The sequence below is a fragment of the Sardina pilchardus genome, chromosome 12, assembly GCF_963854185.1.
Source record: "Sardina pilchardus chromosome 12, fSarPil1.1, whole genome shotgun sequence".
Lineage (NCBI taxonomy): Eukaryota > Metazoa > Chordata > Actinopteri > Clupeiformes > Clupeidae > Sardina > Sardina pilchardus.
Window position 1 is genome coordinate 5,916,824 of NC_085005.1, and position 24,495 is coordinate 5,941,318.

General features: G+C 46.1%; 1 protein-coding gene across 2 annotated transcripts; it reads left to right on the forward strand.

Annotated features, from left to right (window-relative positions):
- Positions 1-806: 806 nt before the first annotated feature.
- Positions 807-19,478, forward strand: clvs2 (clavesin 2). 2 transcript variants are annotated; one of them, XM_062551096.1, is made up of 5 exons: positions 807-1,921; positions 3,136-3,310; positions 14,494-14,604; positions 15,635-15,855; positions 19,371-19,464. In XM_062551096.1, the coding sequence occupies exons 1-5, from the start codon at positions 1,533-1,535 to the stop codon at positions 19,462-19,464; spliced, it is 990 nt and encodes a 329-aa protein (XP_062407080.1). In that variant the 5' UTR covers positions 807-1,532. The 2 variants fall into 2 exon arrangements, with proteins under 2 accessions (XP_062407080.1, XP_062407081.1); XM_062551097.1 differs by having other exon boundaries at positions 808-1,921; positions 15,635-15,900; positions 19,371-19,478.
- The last annotated feature ends 5,017 nt before the right edge of the window (positions 19,479-24,495 follow it).

Genomic DNA, 24,495 nt, shown 5'->3' on the forward strand with positions numbered 1-24,495 from the left:
CGGAGCTCACCAGGATGCAGTGGTTCTTTTTTTTTTTTACTGGTACCAGAGCACACACACACAATAAATAATATAACTTACTTAAAGACTAAGTAAGAATCAGAAACACCTGCATTTTTTTGCTACCGTTAGGATGCAGTCTGTCGTCAGATTATGTTATAATATTCATATGATAAACTGTACCTATAGAGAGCAAACGTTAGACAATACAAGATAATCATCATATCAAGATGAAACACGCTCCCCTGAAAGGCAAGGTTCAGAGTTATATCTGAACAATGGTACGTTCCCATCACAGTGTTGACGTAATGCTGGAAAGGAGTAGGCTGTTCTAACAGTGATCCACTCATTGCAGCAATAGCATACCGTATATGTTGACCCCTAAGACTCTGCTAAGGATATAGAAGTGTCCAGAATTTTTGTCCAATATGCTGAGCAACAAAGCTGCCCACCTCAAACATACCAAAGACCGCCATTTGAGGCTATTTGAAACAAATCATTATCAAATATCTTCGTTGGGTTATGGCCACTTTTCACTGATAAACGCATTCTATTGCGAATGTAAATAAATCAGTGGTGTCTAGAACGCAAAATATAAACCGCAATTTAAGTTTAAAATGGTTGAGAGATACTAGCTGTTTTGCAGGCACGGAGCAGGTGTTCGGATGTGAATAGCGAGAGGAAAAGGACGTCTCTCCCCTCCTCCTCCTCCTGCCGCCATGTGATGACGGGCGGGCTGACTGTATCACCGGAGCGATGGTTTTAAGTCACTTTCACCAGCAACAAAGCGGCAACAGCAGTACTGACGTAAACCAGCCACCACAGCACCGAGGCAATACGGCGCCGGGATCAGGGGCACTTGGACCGGAACAATAAAGGGAATCTTCGAAAACAAATACACAGGATGGGAATCGGCCGTCGGGAAACCCCGAGTCTATCGACGAGCAACATCACCGCGATGCTTTTGCTGTAATTTCTAGCAATCCATGGCTGCTGTTCAAAGGTTTAAAATGCATTCAGAATGGAGAGTTGTGACAAGAGTTGCTGCAGGGTGCCGCATTGCCTGGCCGCTTGATGGTAGGATAGTATAATGCTTTAATGGTGATGGTGATGTTTAGGTCTTTTTGGGTGGGGATGGTTGAATGAACGGCTTGAGCATTTGTGTTACCGACGTCGCCAGGTTAAATGTATAAATCTTCACTCGATACAGTAATTCTATCGGCTGAAGCCATATGCATTTGAATTGCTCAATACGACAGTTTGAATGTAGCCTACGCGAACACATTGTAGTGAAAATAGATAACCAGAACTTGTATACAGGTAAACTCACAACTGTGCTGACTGGGAAGTAGATTGCTATCGTTGATCATGCTCAGGACGATCTCTAAAGTCAGGTTTTAATCTGGAAGCACCACAGATAGGCTTGTCAATACGTGACGCATTTAATATTGTTGTCTTCTTTTTTTGGCAATTTCCCCAAATCTGCTGTGCCACTTTCTTACTGTTTCGTTCTACGCGTTCGAACAAGGACAATGACTCATTTACAAGCAGGCCTTTCTCCGGAGACGCTGGAGAAAGCCAAGGTGGAGTTAAAAGAGAACCCTGACACTTTACATCAGGACATACAGGAGGTGAGGGACATGATCATCACTCGACCAGACATTGGCTTTCTCAGGACAGACGACGCTTTCATCCTACGGTTCCTCCGAGCGCGGAAATTTAACCATTTCGAGGCATTCCGCCTCTTGGCCCAGTATTTCGAGTATCGCCAGCAGAACCTGGATATGTTCAAAAACTTGAAAGCAACCGATCCGGGGATCAAGCAAGCTCTTAAAGATGGATTTCCAGGGGTGCTCTCCAACTTGGACCGGTATGGCAGGAAAATTCTGGTCTTGTTCGCCGCCAACTGGGATCAGAGCAGGTAATCTTGGATTGCCTCCATCAACACCGTGCTGTTCCTTCAGTGTCATCATTCATCAAAGCTACTTCATTTCCACTTGTGCTCGTTTGCATGAAATGTGTCCATGCATTCAGATACTGAAATTCTGTCCACGTCAGTTGAGATGACGACATTATCAGTCTTGTCAGGATGGGAAGCCACACGAGTCATTTACAGACCGACAATGAGCAAAATGCATCCATCCCAGATAGCTAGAACGTCAGAACCACTGCTTGAGCTAATTAATCAACACGAGAAATAACCCTGTTAGCATGACGAAGAGTAAATACTACTTACTTGACTACTTTTTTGACACAAACGTCAATCTTAAGCAGCGTGGCCCGTAGGCCTAATGATCAATTTTTCATGTAATTGTTGGAGCAGCTAATTGCTGTCGACAGGACGAGTGCGCACAGTGGCACTGACCAGTTAAATGACTTTGAAGTGTACCACTGTCTTTCTTGACTTTTTGGACTAGACTCTTATCCTCTTACCATAGATGAGCCACTAGCAAAGGTCAAGACAGTAGTGTGGTAGTCAATTTTAGCACCATAGCACCTTCTGTCCAAATAAAGGCCTTTTTATGGTCATCTTCATCACACAATAAATCTCTTGCTTCTACAATTTCTATATTTTCATTTCCCTTCATTCTCATTTTCATTTCACAGTCATCGGTGGAAATTCATGAGGAAAAGGGATGTTTTGTGAGAAAAAAGTAGATTCCACGTGCATCAGTTACATCAATATGCCGCTCAGCTTGTCTATTTATCTCAGTCATTTGATCTCAGGCTCAGAGAGCCTCAGAGGAACATGTGTAGATTTGTACACGTGTTTCATGTATGTATGGTGAACAGTATTACATGTTTCATATATATGTGGAGAACACGATTACACATGTTTAAATCATACAGTATATGTATGGAGAACATTATTACATGTGTTTCATGTATGGAGAACACTATTACATGTGTTTCATGTATGGAGAACACTATTACATGTATTTCATATATATACTGTATCTGGAGAAAAGTATTACACATGTTTCATGTATATGTGGAGAACATTATTACACATATTTCATATTTCCATATAGGCTATATATGGAGAACATTATTACATGTGTTTCATATATATGTGGAGAGCACTATTACATGTTGTTCTTTCCACGCTGTAACAATTGTGTGGCTTCTCCACAGGTACACGTTTGTGGATATTTTGCGGGCAATTCTGTTGTCACTGGAGGCCATGATTGAGGATCCGGAGCTACAGGTGAACGGATTTGTGTTGATCATCGACTGGAGTAACTTCACCTTCAAACAGGCCTCCAAACTCACACCGAGCATGCTGCGACTGGCCATAGAGGGACTACAGGTGAGTCACGGGCACCTGGACTGCTTGTTGTGTGTAACAGACTTGACCCTTATCCAGCAGTCACCCATCAGCTGAACACTGGCTTTAGCTTACCTATGGTTGAATAGAAATGCCTTTTCCACTAACAGACACACACACACACACACACACACACACACACACACACACACACACATATGCATCTCCCTGCCCCCCCAACACTAATACATATTCACTGAATTTCTCTCAGCTTTCTGGGACCCCGCTAAACCTGGCATGCACACACACATGCACACACACACACACACACACACACATGCATATACACACACACACACACACACACACACACACCCACACACACCCACACACACAGATACATAGTCACTGAGTTTCTCTCAGCTCCCTGGGACCCCGGCTAAACCTGGCGATTGGTTCTCCGTGGCACCTGTCCGAGACAACATGTTCTAGCAGAGTGTTCTGGTTGGTTCTCCATGGCACCTGTCCGAGACAACATGTTCTAGCAGAGTGTTCTGGTTGGTTCTCCATGGCACCTGTCCGAGACAGCATGTTCTAGCAGAGTGTTCTGGTTCTGCCTCCTGGCTGCAGGGATGGATTAGTGCGTGAGAGGCAGACCCAGCAGGCCAGGCGGCCTCCTGCTCCCCACATGGGGATGGAGTGGGGGATGGAGTGGGGGAGGGAGGGAGGGAGGGAGGGGTAGAGTGGACCTAGAGCAGGTGGTTGATGTTAGCCTGCTCCGGTAATTATTCCCTTTGCGCATTACAACTCCATATGAATGGTACCTCCTCTCCGTTTGTATCTGTGGGGGTGAAGTGCCCCCCCCCCCTCACACACACCCACACACACACAATATGAACAGGAAACAGGGGCAGGAGAGAGTGTGAGATCTCAGCCTCTAGTTATGTGGGACAGCAAGTGCATAGAAGATTTCTCATCTCAGCCAGAGTGGATTTAATGTGTTTATTATACTTGCTTCTGTTGCAGCTTTCAAAATCCGGAGCTCACACTTTTAATGCCTTTGTACTGACTGGCTGAAGAGAACGGTTTCTGTAAACAATATGCCGGATTTTAGTCTTTGGGGAAAGAGGTGATTTTCCCCATCTAAAACAATGGAATACCATCATAACTAGCGATGTGTATAGACAGTGAATCATGCAATGTGGTAAATGGCAGAGCTATCCTTCAGTACTACGCTGTGTATGCAATGCATGCTACAATAATCCCCAAAACTATCAAATGGCCCCAGCAGTGGCTTACTATTCCATGACTCAGTTGAATTGAAAATGAACGCTTTTCAAGAATAGGCTAACACGTAGGCTATTGTCCACAAAGCCTCTTGACTGCATAACACAGGCCGGTCATAATGAGACCATTCCCCAGTCCCCAGTCCTGCCTCCCACCCCCAGACAGAGCACTTTGAATAATTGATCAGTGCCATTAGCAGCTACTCTTCTACATGTAAGCATGAAGCCAATCAGAGGCTCTGGACTACTTCTGTCACTGCCATCCAGTCAGCAAACGGAAATGAAATGGTGAAGATCAAGCGCAGATCAACTAAAGTCACGAGTCACAGACTGTGACCTGTTGCAGCACGACGTTTAAGATTGTTAAATATGGCGTCCGGTTTGCTGTTTCGCTTCAAAAGCGAACGCTGATAGTAATGTAAGTTGAGTGTGTGTTTTGGCTGCATGGAGCATGACGTGGTTCAACCAGGGGTTTGGGGGGGGGGGGGGGGGGGGTCCAGTCAGTGGAGGGTGGTGCCAGTGCGGGGCAATTGGGAGATCTGACGTGAAGGACCCCCTGGTGGATTTGGGGGGTGACAGGAAGGGGGCATCTGTGTGTCACCCGGCCGCATGATTCATTACACTTGTCACTTCAACTCTGGTTTATGAGAGAAATCATATGAAGGGTAGCAGGGCCTCAGATAACTTTGTGTGTGTGTGTGTGTGTACATGCGTGCATGCGTGTGTGTGTGTGGGTGGGTGCAGGTCTGCGTGTGTGCGTATGTAAGTGTGTGTGTGTGTGTGTGTGTAAATGTGTGTGTGTGTCTGTGTGTGTAAGTGTCTGTGTGTGTGTGTGTGTGTGTGTGTGTGCGCCAGTGTGTCTGTTGTGTGCAGGCATGTATAGGAGTAGGGGGCGGCGTACAGCCATAACGACAGCATATAAATCTGTAGGTCTCTTCCTTCATCAAGCGCACACTGAAGTATCAAGGTGATACGATGGTTCATTGCATGTTACTCAGCTGAAGGACACACAGAGCTGTCTCTGCATTTCAGCTCTCCTGCTTCAATATACTGTATATCTCCAGTGTGTGTGTGTGTGTGTGTGTGTGTGTGTGAGAGAGAGAGACAGAGAGACAGAGAGAGAGAGAGAGAGAGAAAGTGAGTGAGTGTGTGTGTATGTGTGTGTGTGTGTGTGTGTGTGTGTGTGTGTGTGTGTGTGAACACGCTGTGAGACCCAAACTAGGAGTGAGAGCACCATAGATGTCCATGATATGATCTCCTCTCAGTGGGCCTATCATTTCCTGTTAAAAGTCGCCTCCATTGCTCAGCAGCACACGTGCAGCTTTAGTTTGTGTCAAGAGACACTCAGCGGTTATTATTCACTCCAAGGCCGGGGCCTGTTTGGGCTACATGGGATGCCATGTGTTGAGAAATGAAGCATAGTCACACGCACAAGCAAACAAACACACACACACACACACACTCACTCTTTCACTCCACTGCCTCATTAATGCTCTGACACACACACACACACACACACACACACACACACAGAGAGAGAGCGCGCACAGCATAGCACACATTCAGTGCACACACACACACACACACACACACACACACACACACACACACACACACACACACACACACACACACACACACACACACACACACACACACACAAGCACACATTCAGTACACACTCACCCACACACACACATGCACACACACAGAGAGTGCACGTACAGCACACCTTCAGCACACACACACACACACACACACACACACACACACACACACACACACACTGGTAAACAACACAGCTCATTCCAGAGGAGGCATAGACGTGAGCATATAGAAAGCGCTGGCTCTTGTCTAAGTCCCCATAGAGGCGCTGCTGTGAATGAGGTGGGAGCCGTGGTGTGGAGCTGGTCCTCCTGAAGCCAGGCTTTGTTATGTCAGCGCGCGGCTTTCTCCTGCTCTCTGTCTTGGACAGGCCTTTTGTCTCTCCTGGTGGGGAGAAAGAGCCCGCGCGCGTGGGCCAATCACAGCGCGCCGATCCCTTCAATCCCACCCCATACTGAGTTGCCTTGGCAACCTGTCCAACCGTCATGCTATGCGCCCTTCAGATGGGCTGCGTTCGCACAGAGAAACACACTCTTGTCACTCTCTTTCTCCCTTCCTCTCTCACTGTCTCTCTCTCTTCTTCTTCTTCTTCTCTCTCTCTCTCTCTCTCTGTCTCTCTCTCTCTCTCCCTCTCTCTCTCTCTCTCTCTCTCTCTGTCTCTGTGTTTTGGCTTCCTGTCTATACCAATGTCATACCAATGTCTATGAAGTATACTGTATATATATATATATATAATAAGTATATATATATATATTTATTTATATATTTTTTCAGACATATTTTTCTCTGGATAATGAACAGAAAGGATGCGGTCTTGGTGTGTGTGTGTGTGTGTGTGTGTGTGTGTGTGTGTGTGTGTGTGTGTGTGTGTGTGTGTGTGTGTGTGTGTGTGTGTGTGTGTGTGTGTGTGTGTGTGTGTGTGTGTGTGTGTGTGTGTGTGTGTGTGTGTGTGTGTGTGTGTGTGTACGCTATAATTTATGGTTTTATCCGACGGAAATAAGGCCACGTTGTGTGAATCAGTGTATGTGTGTGTGTACTGTACAGGAAGACTTCCATCCAGAATCATATTTTAAGCACATTACTCAAGCTAGCCCATCTTCTCCTTTAAATTATGTAACGTCTCGCACTAACCATTTCTACTGTGGTTACTCACATCATCACCGTCTGTGACTGAGGCCCATTAAGTGAAGTCATCATCTGAAGTATTAATAGTGCAGGAAATGTGGCACATTCTTCAACCGCTCCCGTGCTGGGAGATTTAATAATGCCCAGTTCTCCTCACAATTAATAAGAAAGAGAGACCAAGAGAGTGAAATCAATCCAAAATGGCCTCTTGGTCCTCATCTATACCCTCGTCTATCTATCAGCGCTACACAGTGAGAGAGCTTGAAGTAAAAGAATTACAGTTTTCCTACCAGATGAATCCTTGCAGGGGAGCACATCATTTTGCCATAATAGTTATACAACAATTGCAATGTGGCAGCTGTAACAGAATTTAATTAAAAAGCAACCCAGGTCCCCCCATCACCTCACCACTCTTCACAAGTTGAGATTCACTTCTAGCAACATTATTACTTTTTATTTACCAAAGCCATAAAAAACAATCTCTTTTAAATCTCATTTATGCTGCTCTAATAGCAGAGCTTCATGTGGGCTTAGAGTGCCCCTGGATGCGTCAGGAATCGATTGGATCGTCTTATCTCTCATCTGTCCTTGTCTGAAATCTTTTAAGCCACATACCTGTCCTCAGTCCCAGCCGTGAGAGGAGAATGTGTTCTGAAGAGAATGTGCAGTAAGTCCCTGTGTCCATTGAGTAGTTGGAGCTGGGCTGTTTGGGATAAGTTGCCAGGACGCCTTAATTACTTCATGGAATGTATACAGTGATTGTATATACTTAACAACCTGAAATATAAATGCAACATGCTCATTTTTTGCCCCTGTTTTTCCTGAGTTGAGGTAAAAGTTCTCCACTGATACCTGCCTTCCCATAATGCATTAGCCTATAGTGTAGTCAAGGCCTAAAGTACAGTCAGATTTCCAGAGGTTTTCTAAGTCCTTATAAATTCATCCACATATCTTATGTTGACCTCATGTTCCATCAAGCTCAAGGTAAAATGAATAGTACACACAAAATAAGGAGATAGGACAGATATAACAGAAAATCCAAATGCAGCCCAATATTTGCTCTATCGACATGTTGCGTAGCGCAGTGCAGCAGAAATAAGGAACACAATGGAGGTTGAGAGGAGGACTGTGATCTGTGATTTTTAGAAGTTGAATGGAGATGGTGTCACTATAAATGAGTTCATGGACTGAGAACCTCCCCATCTGTGCACAGCTCTGTGTAGGATGCTGTTAGATGGTATTACGCTAGCTAAATGTTTTGCCCTGTTCACTATATTTGGTGGCTCACAGACATTCAGAGGTGGAAAAGTCCAGCTTCAGTGAGTAAAAATCCAACCAGTGTATGTACACTTGATACAGATGATCTTACTAATTAACTGCTCTACCTAGCTGGAAGAGTTGTGCTAATTAGAATCAGCTGGTTTAAATGAATGGTTGGCACAGATATGTGGTAGGACTTTTACTTTCTGACGCTGGACGTTTCTACCTTTGTGGAGATGCCCCCAGATTGTAGCACTGTAGCACAGATTGTGCCTGGCTGCATTAGCTGCTGGTTGTAGCAACTCAAGCTAGGTAAAACCGACTTTCTTCATTTTGTTTTGCACCAACAGTACTCAGTGACCTCAGGAAATGGAGATCTACTGTATGTGAAAATGTGCCGGCCTTCTCCTTTTAGAGCCAAACATACTGAGCAGATGCAGACACACTTCAGCAGTGTTCCCTTAAAAAAAACGAATTCAGTCTTCACTTCCCACTAATCTCAGAGTCGACAACTTCCCAATAAATGGATTGAAATCCAGAGCTGTTAATGGCCCACACTTAAAGTCCTGAAGTAATGTCTTTTCCAAAACCCTAGGAACTGCAAAAATGTTTGTATTTTAGTTTTCCACGATAGATTTGTTTCCGTGTCCACTGCATCTTCGCATTCAAATGACCATGGGCCATTGCCAGGTCACTGTGTCCTTGCGTCTGGTCTTGGATGAGGGTCAACCTTGTGCCTTGCTGCTTGACCGGGTTTGTGTAAAGGGCATCAGGCTATGCAAAATTCATTGCTGAGCCAACGTTTTGTGGTCCAACGTAAACAGAAGAGAGAGGGCTACAAGCAAAGGGCCACGAATCAAGGCTGCACGCCGAGAGGAAGAGGTCAAGGATTATGCAGCGTACATATCAACAGTGCAGCATGCAGATGCCTAACAAGCCTGCATGGCTCTCTAGTGGCCTCCAGCTCCCATCTGTGTGTGTGTGTGTGTGTGTGTGTGTGTGTGTGTGTGTGTGTGTGTGTGTGTGTGTGTGTGTGTGTGTGTGTGTGTGTGTGTGTGTGTGTGGTGTATGCTGGAAGAAGGGGGAGATTGGATGAAACAAACAAAATGCTACGTGGCAACCAACAAATCTTGGTTCTGGGGGCGGAGAAGATTAAAAAACCCAACGGAATTTTCATTGGATTCTCATTCTCCTCTTGTGCTCTCCACTCTGTGATTGGACACCAATGGTGCATGGTGTAGCATCGTCAACCAATCCCTGGTCCCCGCTTTTTGTGTGTGTTTTTTTCGCCCCCAGTGGGTGCGGATCTGGCTGGCGCAGATAACCCGTTTCCTGTGGAGCCTGGCGTGACGTATTGACATGACCTATCACACCAGTCAGCGTTTCCCCTCATTAGCATGGCTAGCTGCTAGCGACGGCCTTCCCCCGCTGTGGGAGAGTGCTGGAGAGCAGGCAGTGGGTTTTTTCCATCGCTTTCAGCCGGGCTGCAGATACATTCTGAGGCTGAGCCCTTGACGCGCTGTGTGGTAAGTGAATGTTTATCCACATTGCGGAGAGAAAGCGAGAGAAAAAGAGAAAGAGAGAGTGAGCGAGAGAGAGAGAAAGTATCAGGAATGGCTTCAGGCTACAGAGCTGCATTGATAGGGCTCTGCTACAAGAAATCAGTTTTGATGAAAGTGGCCGTTTGTGTGCTCTCCCGATCTTATGGGAGCCAGATAGCCACTGGTCAGGCCCAGAACTGGACTGGCACTGGACTGGTGTTGGCCCGAACTATCAATCCGTTACGGAGCTACACACACACACACACGTGACACACACGTGACACACACACACTCTCACACACACACACACACACACACACACACACACAACACACACACACACACACACACACACACACACACACACACACACACACACACACACACACACACACAGAGAAGCCAGTGAGTGAGGGCAGGCTATGGAGAATCGTTTCAAAAACAGGACTCCATCAAAGCCACGTTTCATCATCTGCATCTTCTTTTAACTCCTTTTCTCCCCCAATGGCTGCTAATAAGCACTGAGCAAAACAGCCTCCTTTTTTTCCCTCTCCTATATCTGACAGCATTGTCTGGTGCCTCAGATCAAAACAAGTATTACAGTAAACAAGAAATGCAAATAAGAAATGCAAGTTCCAGGCCCCTTTTTTCCTCCAGAGAAGATGATTCATTTACATCTGTACAGCTGATTGGAAATGTTTCTGAGGCCTTTTGCTTCCTCACGAAGCTCGGAGAGCAGAGCACACACATTCTCATTTCAGTGACAAAAATGTGGAAACATTTTTTTTAGACACTTGCTACCGACATTTTGACATACAGAGATCCACTTTAAATATTGCTATCAGTAAACTAGCACAGGAAATTGATTCACAGTAATCTGGATAAATGTCTCCACTAAATGTAAGGCTTATTTGAGTGATTATATGCATAAGAGGATATCTTTGCGAGCAATCCTTTAGTCTGTCCACTTTTGGCCTTCTCCCAGTCAGGATGAGTGGTTAGTATAGCAGTCCACACGAATGTAGGTTCTATTGACCTGTGCCATCATCACTGAACCCCAGGGCAAGAAAAAGAAAGCAAAACAAAACAAAATCGTTTAACATTTTCTTGTTTTTGAATCCTGTGTTTACCTCCGAGTGACTGGAATGTCAATTTCAGTAAACATCCCTCAGTAACCTTCAGTTTATGGGGAAAAGAAGAGGAGATACATCCCCTGCTGGTATCAGACAACTGCTGTGACAAGAGGCATCAAAGGCGGTACTAATGAGTGAGCTCCCCTGGTCGGGAGCTCGGAGACAGAACCACCCAACAGGACGTCACACGCTGCTGCTACCCATCTGTTGGCTTTGAGATTTTTGGAAGTGGACAATCTTTTCCTGTTCACAGACACACAAACATGCACAAACACGCACACAGACCAATAGGGGAGGCGGACGCTCACGTGTGCACACCGTATCACACCATACCACACTATTACACACACACACACACACACACCACACCTTACTATCGCACACACCCCACTATCACACACACACACACACACACACACACACTCACACCACACCACACCACACCTCACTATCGCACACGCCTCACTATCACACACACCGCTGCCCATTTCTCCGAGAGCACTCTGGCAGATGGTGGCAGTGGTCCCCGCTTGCTCTGCCCCTCTGCCCTCTTTAGCATGGCATCAGCAGTGGTGCCATCACCCGCCACCTCTCCCCCCCTCCACTCACACACACACAGACACACACATACACACTCTCGCCCTCCAGTGTCAGATGTTGTGCCAGCTCGGCTGTGGCTGTGTGTGTGTGTGTGTGTGTGTGTGTGTGTGTGTGTGTGTGTGTGTGTGTGTGTGTGTGTAGTGTGTGTAGTGTGTGTGTGTGTGTGTGTGTGTGAGAAAGGACCCCGCGCCCGGAGCCAGCTGCTGAGGGGACAATCACTGGCGGCAGAGGAGGGCCAGGGGCCGCCTGCCCGCTCTACCCGCTCTACCCGCAGCTGTGTGCCGTCACGGCGCGGTGGCCATGCCAGGCACGGGTACAGTCGCGGGGCGGCTGCCTGCAAGCGTGGCACTGTCACCGTGCCCGGGCACTCGGTTCTGCCGAGCGGCGGGCGAGCGGGCAAGCGAGCGAGCGAGCAAGGGAGGGAAGCGGTTCCATCTGTTTCTTGTTTTTCGGGTTATTCTGAGAAGGAGACTCGAGAAGAACACTGAGCAAGAGAGAAAGAGAGAGAGAGAGAGAGAGAGAGAGAGAGAGAGATAGAGAGATAGATAGAGAGATAGATAGATAAAGAAACAGACAGACAGACGGATCATTTCCAGTCTAGACAGAGTGAACGCTGTGAACATTTCCAGTGCCTGTTATGGTAACAAGAAATAAGAAAGATCAAGTTACACTCTCAGGACTTTGGAAGCCCTCCGAATGAATATTTTACTTAAAACATCTTTGTTCAGTTCACTTCGCCTCAGCAGCCCTTGCCAGTAGCTTGCATAGCACAACTGAAGGACATTTGACATTTGTCCAAATCATCCACTTCTTGTAGAAACCTGTGTTTACCTGATAAATATGTGCTTAGATAGATTGGCTATTAGATATTCTTTGCATATACTGCAGATATATGTATGAAAGAACTACAAGCTAATAGACATATACAGATCAATGTATAAATATATAGAAAATGGCATGGGAACCAAACATGGCTACATGTTTGCACAGAGCACAAGGCGTTTAACCGTGTGAGCCACGTAGGTAATTGTATTAGAGCAGAGCATTTCCTGCTTGGCTCTGTGTAGTGTTTGGTCTTATTGACATTCAGCATACACAGCAGCTGTTCTGTTCCCCCCACGGAGACCCAGCCTCCAGCCTCCAATGAAGAAATCACAGGTTGCCTTCCCGGAGGTTTCCTTTAGCCCCATAAATGAACCAGAGCAGTTACAGGTATCCTTGTCGTGTATGCGTGTGCTGCTGCTACGACTCCACCTGCATGTGCGGACCCCATGAATATGGAGAACCATCCTCCAAGGGGTTTACGAGGGACTGGATGAGAAAGATAAGTCCCTGTCGGACTTGTTAGGAATCAACTCCGAGATGAAAGGTAGCCATTATTTCCTGAGCACTAAGTGCACGTCTCAGCGGTGAGACAAAAAAGAGCCGGTCAGCTGACAGCGCATCACTGGAAGATATTCCCCCGAAAGTGTTTCTCAGTTAATGCATGCCCTGACTGTGTAGTAGCTTTCGTTGAAGACAGAAATCGATTAAGTGTAGTAGATTTAAAGGTCTTGTATTTAAATCAGCCATTTAGGTAGAGCTAGATAACCGGGTAACATTTTCATTGCTGACTTTACACTGAAAATACACTTAAAGTCCGCAATCCATCTGTGCAACTGCACTTTGATACTCTCTACTTAAAGTTCATAAGCCAAAGCATAGTCCCAATCTAAGCATTATCATTCTGTACATAACTACAAAATATCAATGTGTTTTTGCAATATATATCACACTCTGCTTAATAGCATAAAAACGTCATAAGAGCAATTGTGATGAGCATGATCAGGTTAGACTGTGTGGGTTGTCATGGAGAAGGGGTGTATTAGGTTGCCGGGAGTGAGTGAGTGAGTGAGTGGCATTGAGGCGGCGAGAGTGTGACCTGTGCTTGGCATTTGGCCCACGTGTTTGATGTGGCTCGCAGGGCGAGAGATTTGCTCCCAGGACGGGAGCGTCTTTGATGGCCGGCGCGGGCCTGTCGGGCGGCATCAGATCAGACGGGGTCGTGACGCGCCGTCAGGTTGGCCGTCGTGGCAGCATGGTGCTGCTGCGGGTGGTGGCTGCCTACCCAAGGCCAGGGCTGATGTTTGCAATGCACAACGCAACACGGCATGTGTGTATGTGTGTGTTTATGTGTGTGTGTGTGTGTGTGTGTATATGAGTGTGTGTGTGTGTGTGAAGATGAACACGTTCATAAATCTAAACTGCTGACATCTGCTGTGTGCTCCTCCTACCACACATCAGGTGAGGTGACGCGTCCCCCCCCCCCCCCCACACACACACACACACTCACACACACCCTATCCTCCACCATGTGGTCTTCTGTTTCCTGCACACACACGTCTTTTGATGAGTCGTGAATGTAAAATATGTATGGAACACTCAAAGAAACGCCAACAGTGACAGGAGCCCACCAGGGAGGAATGAGCACAACAATAAAAGTGTTTTTCTTTGTTATTAATGAGCTGTGAATGTGGAGCAGGGCTTATATTAACAGCCCCTCTCCCTGTCACCAGAGAAAAATGACACTTTTAAGATGAGCTGGAGGAATGTTATTTTACACCATGCCTGTCTTGACCTGAAGGTGTGCCGCTCTTATTTATGCCTTTTTCTTTTCTGTGTTTCGTTGCCGACAGGATAGCTTCCCAGCCCGATTCGGAGGGATCCACTTTGTCAACCAGCCGTGGTACATTCACGCACTGTACACCGTCATACGTCCTTTCCTGAAGGACAAAACACGGAAAAGGGTAAGAGATAAAAAAAAATACACAGCTACTGCCGACACTTTCCTCTCACGGTGACTCACCTCGTGTTAGCGTTATGTCACTCTGACCAGCTCATTTAAAATGAAACTACAATCTCTGCTCATGCCAGATAACATATTCATATATTCATATATCATTTGGCCCATGCTACGCCTTCCCCACTAAGATCCACCAAGAAAACCGGCAGAAAGTCTTTTAATCCTGTTTAGACAAAGGACAAAAACATATCACCGAGAACATAACCGCACTGACAGAGGTAATACTGCAATAAAATGGTTAGTTAGTTACACACCACATAAAACTGCTAGCATTGTGCACTCACATGTATTTGTGAGTAGGCCTGGATAAGCCCTTGTGTCAGCTTCATAAACACTGCGCAACGCGACGCACCACCCTCCACCCACCACACACTAGTTGTTATCCTTCCCCTGGTGCGTTGTTTTGATGTATGAAATAAGGTATGTGAGCCGTCGTACATGTGGTATGGCCATATACGGAGAGAGCCTGTGGATGCTGATGTGTTGCTTGTGTGCCTGTTAGTTACGGTTCATGCAGTCAGTCCACCTCCATGCCCATGGAGGCAAATATCAAGCTAATCTGTCTAGACAAACGCTAAATTGCTTGCCTTTAAGCACGCCTGTGTACAACCCTGTGAGTTTTTACAACTCCACTTAAGTAAACATTTTTATGCCTGCAGACCTTTTGGGCTGTGCGGTGTGTGTGTTTGTATTTGTGTGTGTGCCTGCGTGTGTTTGTATGTGTGTTTATGTCGACAACTGTTATAATCTATAAATAAACATCGAATTGCCTGGAGTTCTTTGTATATGTGTGTATGTGTGTGTGCACATGTGTCTGTATGTATGTGTGTGTGTGTGTGTGTGTGTTTATGTGTAACACGCACATGCATGTACACAGTATGTGTGTGCGTCCATGTGTGTGTGTGTTTATATGCGTGTTTGGCCCTGTTATTTCTCCTTATCTTAACTGTAAGACGTTTTCCCCCATTCTGCAGATCTTCATGCATGGAAACAACCTGAATAGTCTGCACCAGCTCATTCTGCCCGAGATACTGCCCTCGGAGCTGGGGGGCATGCTGCCCCCCTACGACATGGGCACCTGGGCGCGCACCCTGCTCGATCACGCTTACGACGAGGAGACCGACTACTGCCCCGAGTCGTACACGCTCTCCGTCAAGGACCTGGAGAAAGACCTGTCTCCGAAAACCATGAAGAGGTCGGTGACTGCTGCCGCTGTTGTGTGTGACGTTTAGGCGGAGAGGTGATGTATTCCGTGTGTGTGTGTTTGCATGTTTGTGTGTATGTGCGTGTGTGTGTGTGTGTTTGCATGTTTGTGTGTATGTGCGTGTGTGTATGTGTCTGCATGTCAAATGGACCACGTGAGAATGTTTGTTTGTTTATCAGAGAGAGGGAACAGAACAAAAGACAGAAAGAAGGGAAACAGAATGATAGAATGTTAGAATGATGAGGTGATAGATAGATAGATAGATAGATACAGTAGATCGATAGATAGATAGATAATTAAATAGAGAGAGAGTGAGAGAGAGAGAGAGAGAGAGAGAGAGAGAGAGAGAGAGAGAGAGAGATGAAGATGGATGAGATACCACACAGGCTTGGTGAGGTTCAGTCTGTTTAGCATGACTCACGATTGTAAGGACTGTATCAAATGAGTCATTCAGAAGCCATGGAGCTGGTGCCATGGCATGATGCGCCCTGAACTCTAACGTCCGTCCCGATGTTTGTTTGTGTCGGTATTTTTGTTTTGCGTCACGTGTTTTGTTCATGTTTCGCGCATGAACAGTTAGGTATTTTCATCCAGCGCGATGTTCCTTTACAATCCCAAGCCCGTCTCGAATAGAAATGATTTATGAGCATAAAGCGGACGGGGTCGAGATGGGGCTGATATGTGCACTGATCACGGCAGCATGAGTTAATGATAAAAAATAGCTCTCATTAGACGGCATAATTTGTTGGCGAGCCAGCGAGGAGCGCTATTTGTTTGTCTCTGTGGGCCGAGGCCCAAAAGCTCATTCATTTGAATCATCCGCAAGATTGCCTGTGAGAGAGACAGAGCGAAGCAGCTCAAGGATGAGATGACTGATGTGAGGTCTGTAGTGGGGGGGAAACCAAACAAGTGCAATATTTTTCAGATATTCTAATACCCTTCCAAATAATTACGAGTGACTCATTCAAAAATTGCCACTTGTGGTATTTGGCAGTGGGCTAGCCATTTTAATTTTTAACAAACTTGTTTATTCTAGACTTTTCCATTTGGACTGATACTTAAGATTCATTATGTTTTCACCGTGTCTCTCTCAGAGCAGAATGATTACCGCAGGCAGGGTGATCTCCCTGCGAGATTAGTCAGTGACAAACGTCTTTCCTCACCTCAGCTCGGTCACGTTCCCTTGCAAATGGCTAGATAGATGGAGCAGGCCCCTTTGTAATGAACTGGAGTGAATGTGGGAGTTCATTGTCTGCCCCGGCTGTCTTCGGGGCTAGGTGTCTCGACTTATTGGGTCGTGAAATCAGCATTAGGTGGAAGCCATGACGCCACAGGCGCACCGTGAGCATCCCTCAGTGCCCAACTCTCCTTCCGCCCCCCACACACACACACGCACACACGCACACACACGCACGCACGCACACTCACTCTTGCACCTACTGGAGCATGAACAGATGGGCTGATGGGAGTTTTTACCGATGGCGCTGAGCTCATCCCCACTTCTGTCCCCTGACGTTAACGGTGCTCCCTGACTAAGCCCTCCGCACAAACGCAATGTCATGATGTCACAATGCCAGCGTTGCCCTTGGCGACAGAGCCCATCAGAATCACTGATGTACGTTCAAAGGACTCTCTCTGAGTGTGCATCAGTGTTCAACATGTGCTTTTAAGAATCCTGGCTTTGTGTGTTTGTGAGCACATTGTGTCTTTGGCCTCTCAAACCAGTGCATGGAAAATAAAGTGCAATGGAAAAAACACTGTCCTCCTCAGTTGTACTAATGGCTCTTATATGGATTCAGTATCTTGTAGGAAATGACAAATGTGCCAACAGTGAATTGCCTTTTGTCTGTAAGCCCAAACAAATGAACTCATAAACACTGACAATCGGCGCAGAAAAAGTGCTTATTATGCTTATTATGTTATTTGTTTCTTTGTTTTTCTTTTGTTCGCTCGTTGTGGTGATGATGCCAGTTGGAAGGCCGGCGGCCAACTTCGTAGAGAGAGAGCACGGGGTCTGTTCCGAGAAAGCCGTAGATTAGACACAAAAGTTTACCCCCGGCCCTGCGTGGCCCTGCCACCACCACCACAACAGCGACAGCGTTTCAGTCGGGGGCAATTAGCTCCGCTTTCGCCCCGTCTGCGCTAGAAAGGTCAGGCCGGCATTACTGGGCGCCCGCTTGATTAAAAACAGCACTCAGTCGCTGATGAGCGCCGCTCTCCGCACTCTTGTTTAGACGCGAGAGGATCAGCGAGAGATGGAGAGAGAGAGAGAGAGAGAGAGAGAGAGAGGGTGAGAGAGAGAGGGTGAGAGAGAGAGGGTGACTTCGTTTCCACGACCTCGTTGGAGTGTTTCAGAATGCAGTTGGGGACACGGACAAGGAGGAAGCGATTATGATTTTTAATTGAGCCCCTCATTAATAATCGGAGGGTGTTTTGTCAGAAGATCATATGATGTACGATGAGTCACGGAGCGTTTTAAATGTGCTCCTGCGTGATTTAGCTCAAATGAGTCTCTGAAATCCCAGAGGATCCTTTCTCTGTAGTTTGGTCCTGTTTTTGAGGAGTGCTTTACTTCTTGATTAGGGCCTTGATTGTGACTTGGGAAGGCCAGCAGGCTGTGTATCTTTCTTCACACAGGTGTTGACAGTGTGCGTTTTGGAAAAGAGAGGAAAACACGAGAGAGAGAGAGAGAGAGAGAGAGAGAGAGAGAGAGAGAGAAAAAGGAGAGAGCGAAAGAGAGAACACTAGTCTGAGACACCAGAGATGAAGCTGTCCCAGATTTGTGTGCAATGAATGATGGCTACCCCCTCGTTTTAAAGCTGCTTACGCCTCTAGCAGGGAAATAAATCAGAATTAGGTCAACGTTGTGTCCGAGGATGACTTTTTTTCTCTCGGTCTCTCTTTCTCTCTCTGTCACTGTTGAAATGACCTTTTCTGGCTCCAGTGGCAGACAGTCGCTATCCGTTAGTGTGGGAGAAAGTAGGCTTCAGAAATGGCTCCGTTCACAGTGATGCATGTCTGTGCTTCTGCAGCCTCTCTCTGTGTGTTTGTGTGTGTGTGTGTGTGTGTGTGTGTGTGTTTGTTTGTTTGTGTCTTTGGCTTTATTTAAACACAACCCACACTTCACACACTTACAGTAGGCCTACTGTGCACCACAGGGAATTTGGTCACATGACACTCGATCGTTAGACCCCGGATCAATTTTCAGAAAAATGAAGATGAAGGAGCATCTTTCTAGCCACCATGTACCCTCACACACACACACACACACACACACACACACACACACGCGTACACAAAATGCACCTACGACAACCACACCGAAAGCCAGCAACCACACATTTACACAAACAGGTTGACTATTGCTTACAGAGACCAGCCTAAAAGAAAACAACAACAAACAAAAAAAATTCAGCCACACTCACATGCACTCACTCAAGAAAATATAGCACAGTGGCACGCTGCCAAACGCAAACCAGCCATATTTTATTCATGTGTGCGCGCAGGTCTCAATCGGTTGTGGAGCCTGGGGTGCTTAAGAGACCGGAGAAGGTGAAGAGTGAGGAGGAGAACATGCAGCCACTGCTCTCTCTGGACTAACACCCCCCCCCCCCTACCCCACCCCATCCCCATTCCCGCCTCCCATCCAAGAACCCCAGACCCCCACCGGCCAGAGGGAGACATTCACCACCACCCCCTCCACCTATCCAAGCTCCCCTCTTTCCCAGAAGAATAAAACGACATGGGAGAGAGAGAGAGCTCCTTGTTCTCCAAAATGAACACCGTGCGAATTATATATATGATAAATGTAATGTAACACAGGAAACTGCTGAGGAGGGAAGAGCAGTGGACGCCCATGAAGAGGAGCCAAATGGGGGAGGGAGGCGGCCATTTTGAGAGATTTGTCTTTTTTTGTTTTAAATTGGTTGTTTGTTTCCTTTTTGGAGGTGGGGAGGGGATTTTGGAGGAAGGAACTAATGGCGGAGATCCATACGTCGTTGTCAAGTGCCAATTCAGAACTGTACATACGCTCCAGGCCTAAGCTTTAGGACGCCGGAGTTAATCGTGACAAGAACACGCAATGTAAAGACTGCTGTGAATACTCTGTATGTGCTTCTCGTGAAATATTTTGTGGACAACAACAACAAAAAAAAAAAGAAAAAGAAACAAAAAAAAATAATAATCATAAAAATGGAAATGGCAACCTAAGTTTGAGGGGGGATATATTGAACTGCTGTGAGGAGATAGGCTAGGGGTGGGTAAGGGGTGGTCAGCTGGGTGGCTTGCTTGGGCGGGGGGGTTGGGGGGGTAGGGTGTCTTCTTTCGATAATTCTAATGTCCAAAATCGACACTAAGCGCAGCTCAGGATCAGTAATAGCTATACCACGCTTCGATGAGCAAAAGAGCGAAAAGGTTTGGCTGGGTCGGATTAATGTATGCTTTGCACGTCAGACGAGAACAAACGAGTTTAAGCAAATCACCCTTTACACCAGGAGGTGCAGGGAATATTGTTGTTGAGGGCCACCATTTCCTGTCAAGTCTGCACCGCGGGATTGCAGAGGGCTCGATGAGGTCTGCTCTTGCCCCCTGCGTCGCGAGCGGACCGAATGTGTTCCTGGTTGTCTGTAAAACGTTCAGCTTATTGTCATGACGTAAAAAAGGGATGACATTTCGTGTTCAGTATTTCAGATCTATCAAGCCCTGGCTGTACATTGCTATAATGATGGTGGTTTGTGACTTGCTTATTCGGTGCGTTTAGGAGAGCATCTTGATCTGTTACACTCGTAGTATTGGGGTCCTTTTCTCCCTCCCCTTACCATAGAGGCACACAGAGTATACAGAGAAACAGGAAGTTAATTGCCAAGGTGAGGGTTTGATTGGTCGTTTATTTCCAGACATCTTTAGCATTGGATGCAAGCAGTGCTTACATGTAAGGGTCAAAAAGCTGCACTTGCCTCACATGGACGAATGTAATCAAAGTCTATTTCATCTTAATGTTGTGATTTATTTAAACAGAACACACACAACATGGAAAAACGGTTTTAGAGGCTTATAGAAGATTTTGGCTGGGCCTCTGTGGAAGGGTTCTTAGATTGATTCTACTTAGCTGTGTTGTAACTTGTGACTAAGGGTTAACCATTAGACCAATAAGAAAACAGTCTGTCAAATGTCATGGCTAGAACTTGAAACCTTGGAGGGCGTTTTACATAACCCAACATGGTTACTTGCATTGGGGTAAATCCATGTGTAGCCATTGGGGAAGCCATCTTTTGCCGCTTCAAAGTGAATCCAGAGGTAGCTTAGCATATGGTATCGAGTGATTTTTTAAATATGTTCCAGATGTTTCTCTGTATCCTGTAAGGTCTCCAGCTTGAGCACGTGAACAGTCAGATGTATTTGATAGGGATGGTAACCAATCATAGGCTGTCGTGAGAAGCTCGTTACCATGGCGCACACTACCAAGCGCGAGGATTGTTACTTGAAATCCGATTTAAATACAGTATATAAAGATGCAGATATTATTTTTCTCATGTTGTTATTTTATGATTAAACTTTAAGAGAAACATAAGACGACAAGATTTATAGTTATCTAAAAGGACTGGAGCGTGGCGTGGATGTGGACGGTTTTTGTAGGATACCATCAGCTGTTTTATTTTATTTTTTGCTATTTGAACAAAAACCATTACGTGTCTCCGTTGTATGCTTGAGTGTGTGTGTGTACAGTACTTGTGTGTGTGAGAGTGTGTGTGTTGGTGTGTGCATACCTTTTCTTCCCCCTCTCTATTCCCATCTCTCCCTCCATCGGCCTCTTTATTGGAAGCGGCAGAGCTTGAGGCTACTTTCAAGCTGCGCCGGCTTCTGAGCTCCTGACACAGCAATGGCCCGTTATGTCACAACCGTTGCTCCCGCACGTTCCCCCTCGTCTCCGTCCCGGGCAGTGAACCGGGACAGACAGTCCTCCTCGCTCAGCGACCATGCAGCGCTCCCCTCCGCTACGCAACAACACAACACAGGAGGCGTCAGCTCAGCTTTGAGCCTCCACAGCAACCGAAGCTCAGCGAACTGGAACTCCAGAATGTTCTACTCATGTGCGTGTGTGGGTTGTTTAAAGGGGGAGTGATTGATTTCTTCGTTCTCCTCCATTTTTCTTATTTTGCCGTATCGAGGTTATCAGGTGCTGTACCTGTATAAGTTGAAAGTATTCATTTGAGAACCCCCCCCCCCCCACACACACACAAACACACTCCACCCCTTCCAAATCATTGAATGTTGGCTTGAGTGTCGTCCTTTTGAGTATTTGAGTAGGCTATTAGCTACATTACTCACATACTACAATCCAAGAAGGGGTTTTGTTTTCTTTCTCTAAGAGGCTTGTGAATTAAAGGCCTGAGTATTTTGGAATTGTGCATCTCAAGGTGGTGCCGTAGTCTGTTACACACACCTATGTTACTCTGTGTTATTTAAATGCATTTACGTTCCAGTTCTTGTCAGTATTTACAGGTGAGGAGTCACCAGTTATTTATTGTCCTGTGCACTTTTATTTTCAGATGATGCAATGTTGCAATGTTGACCAGCCTTTTTTTCTAATTTGAAAAAAAATAATGTGTTACAAAGAGTTATGGAATGTTTCTCAAAATTATGTGTGTTTTTTGATAATTATTTCTGGACATTTTTTGCTATATATGCAGACTGAAGTCAGTAAATGTATTAAGTGTCATTCACAACCAAAGCCGCCACCTACTCCCTCCCCTCCCCCTGCATTGTCCTACACTTTAGTTTCAAACTGAATCTCAAGCATACACAGTAGATCAATAATGTCATGATATTTTTGGTAAGATTCTCTAATAAGGTTGACTATATAAAAGCTATGCAACTCCTCTTGTGAACTTCATCATGGCACTGTAACCACTAGTAGTGCAAGTAATGCCATCCACACCGCATTACATGCGAGCAGCAAGTAACAATGACATGATTCGCACAGAAGAAATGCATGAAGTTCCCAAGATAATGTTACGTAGGGCTTTCTCAACTGTTGCATAGTTCTTATTTAGTCACCCCTCAATAAGAAAAACATGTTTGTGTATTCTTCTTAAGTATATTACAGACCGTGCTTTTAGTTTGGCCAAATGACCTTTCTTTTCATATCACATTGATTGTATATAGGAAACTAGAAACAAGGCTCGTAGCGGCGGTGTGCGCAGAACACCAGGGTGTGATATGTGTAAACATGCTGAAATAAATGACAGTATGTAACTTAAACAAAACTTTAAAAAGTAAAAAAAAAAACACCAATAAATATTGACACAGTTAGTTTGAACCTGTCTCTCTGATGAGCATTTATTTGCATTCAGTGTTTTCGTGTGTGTGTGTGTGTGTGTGTGTGTGTGTGTGTGCGTGTGCCGTGCGTGCATGCGTGCGTGCATGCGTGCGTGTTTGTATGTATGTCTGTGTGTGTGTGTATGTTAGTGCACCTACAGTATTTAACCATTATATTCACAAGGCTTAACGATCTCAATATGGCTATGGCTGTTTAAGATTATATATACTGTATATAAATGTTAGGCTGGGTGAACCCTGCCTGAACTTCCGGCCGGGGAATTTGAATTTCGCCCGGCAGCTCAGGCTGGATACCAGCAGATCTATTTTCGCTGTTTACTGCCAGAATCTGTTCCTCCAATCAGAAATGGCCATACTCTAGTCCTGGCACGCTATTGGTCGGTGACGCGCCGAAAACGGAACTTAAGCGATGCGAAGTGCAGTAGAAACAAAGAGCAGCCTCGCCAGACTAATGTTCAATCTTAAAAGATTGAGTTTGAGACTATATATATGTTATTTTATACAGTAGAATGTCTCTCAATCTCCCTCTCTATTTATGTCTCTCTTACACACACACACACACACACACACACACACACACACACACACACACACATATTCTCTTTCCATCTATCAGTATTGCACTGCAATATCAACACAGTAATTGCAGGCTCTGTGTTTAGCATTCATGTCCCTGAGTAGCTGCTAACGCCTCTGTTGCTAGCAGGAGCAGCTTGTGGAGGAGACACAGTTGATCAGTCTGAACACATGTGCGCTGCTGAACCAGTGACTGACTGAGCAAATGAATGAACCAGAGGCGTCAGCTCATGCGATGCAGCTCTCCCAGTCCCAGCACTGATGGCAGTGGGAACCCCCTGTTGCACGTGCTGTTGGGGTAATTGGCTGTAGTCCAATAGGCCTCAGTACCTGGGGAAGACTCACGCCAAGCAACTGCAGGCAACTGAAGATGGTGGAGAAGGGAGATGGAGGAGAAGGGAGGTGAAGGAGAAGAGGGGAGATGGAGGGGAGTGAAGGGGGGGTGGAGGAGAGGGAAGAGGGAAGAAAGTGAAAAGGGAAGACGGGATGCGGAGAAGAGGAAAGATGGAGGAGAGGATAGAGGGGAGGTGGAGGAGAGAGAAGAGGAAAGGTGGAGGAGAGGGAAGAGCGGAGGTGGAGAAGATGGAAGAGGGGGAAAAGTGAAGTGGGAAGATGGAGGAGAGGGAAGATGGGAGGCAGAGGAGAGGAAAAATGGAGGAGAGAGAAGGGGGAGGTGGAGGAGTGGGAAGAGGGGAAGTGGAGGAGAGGAAAAATAGA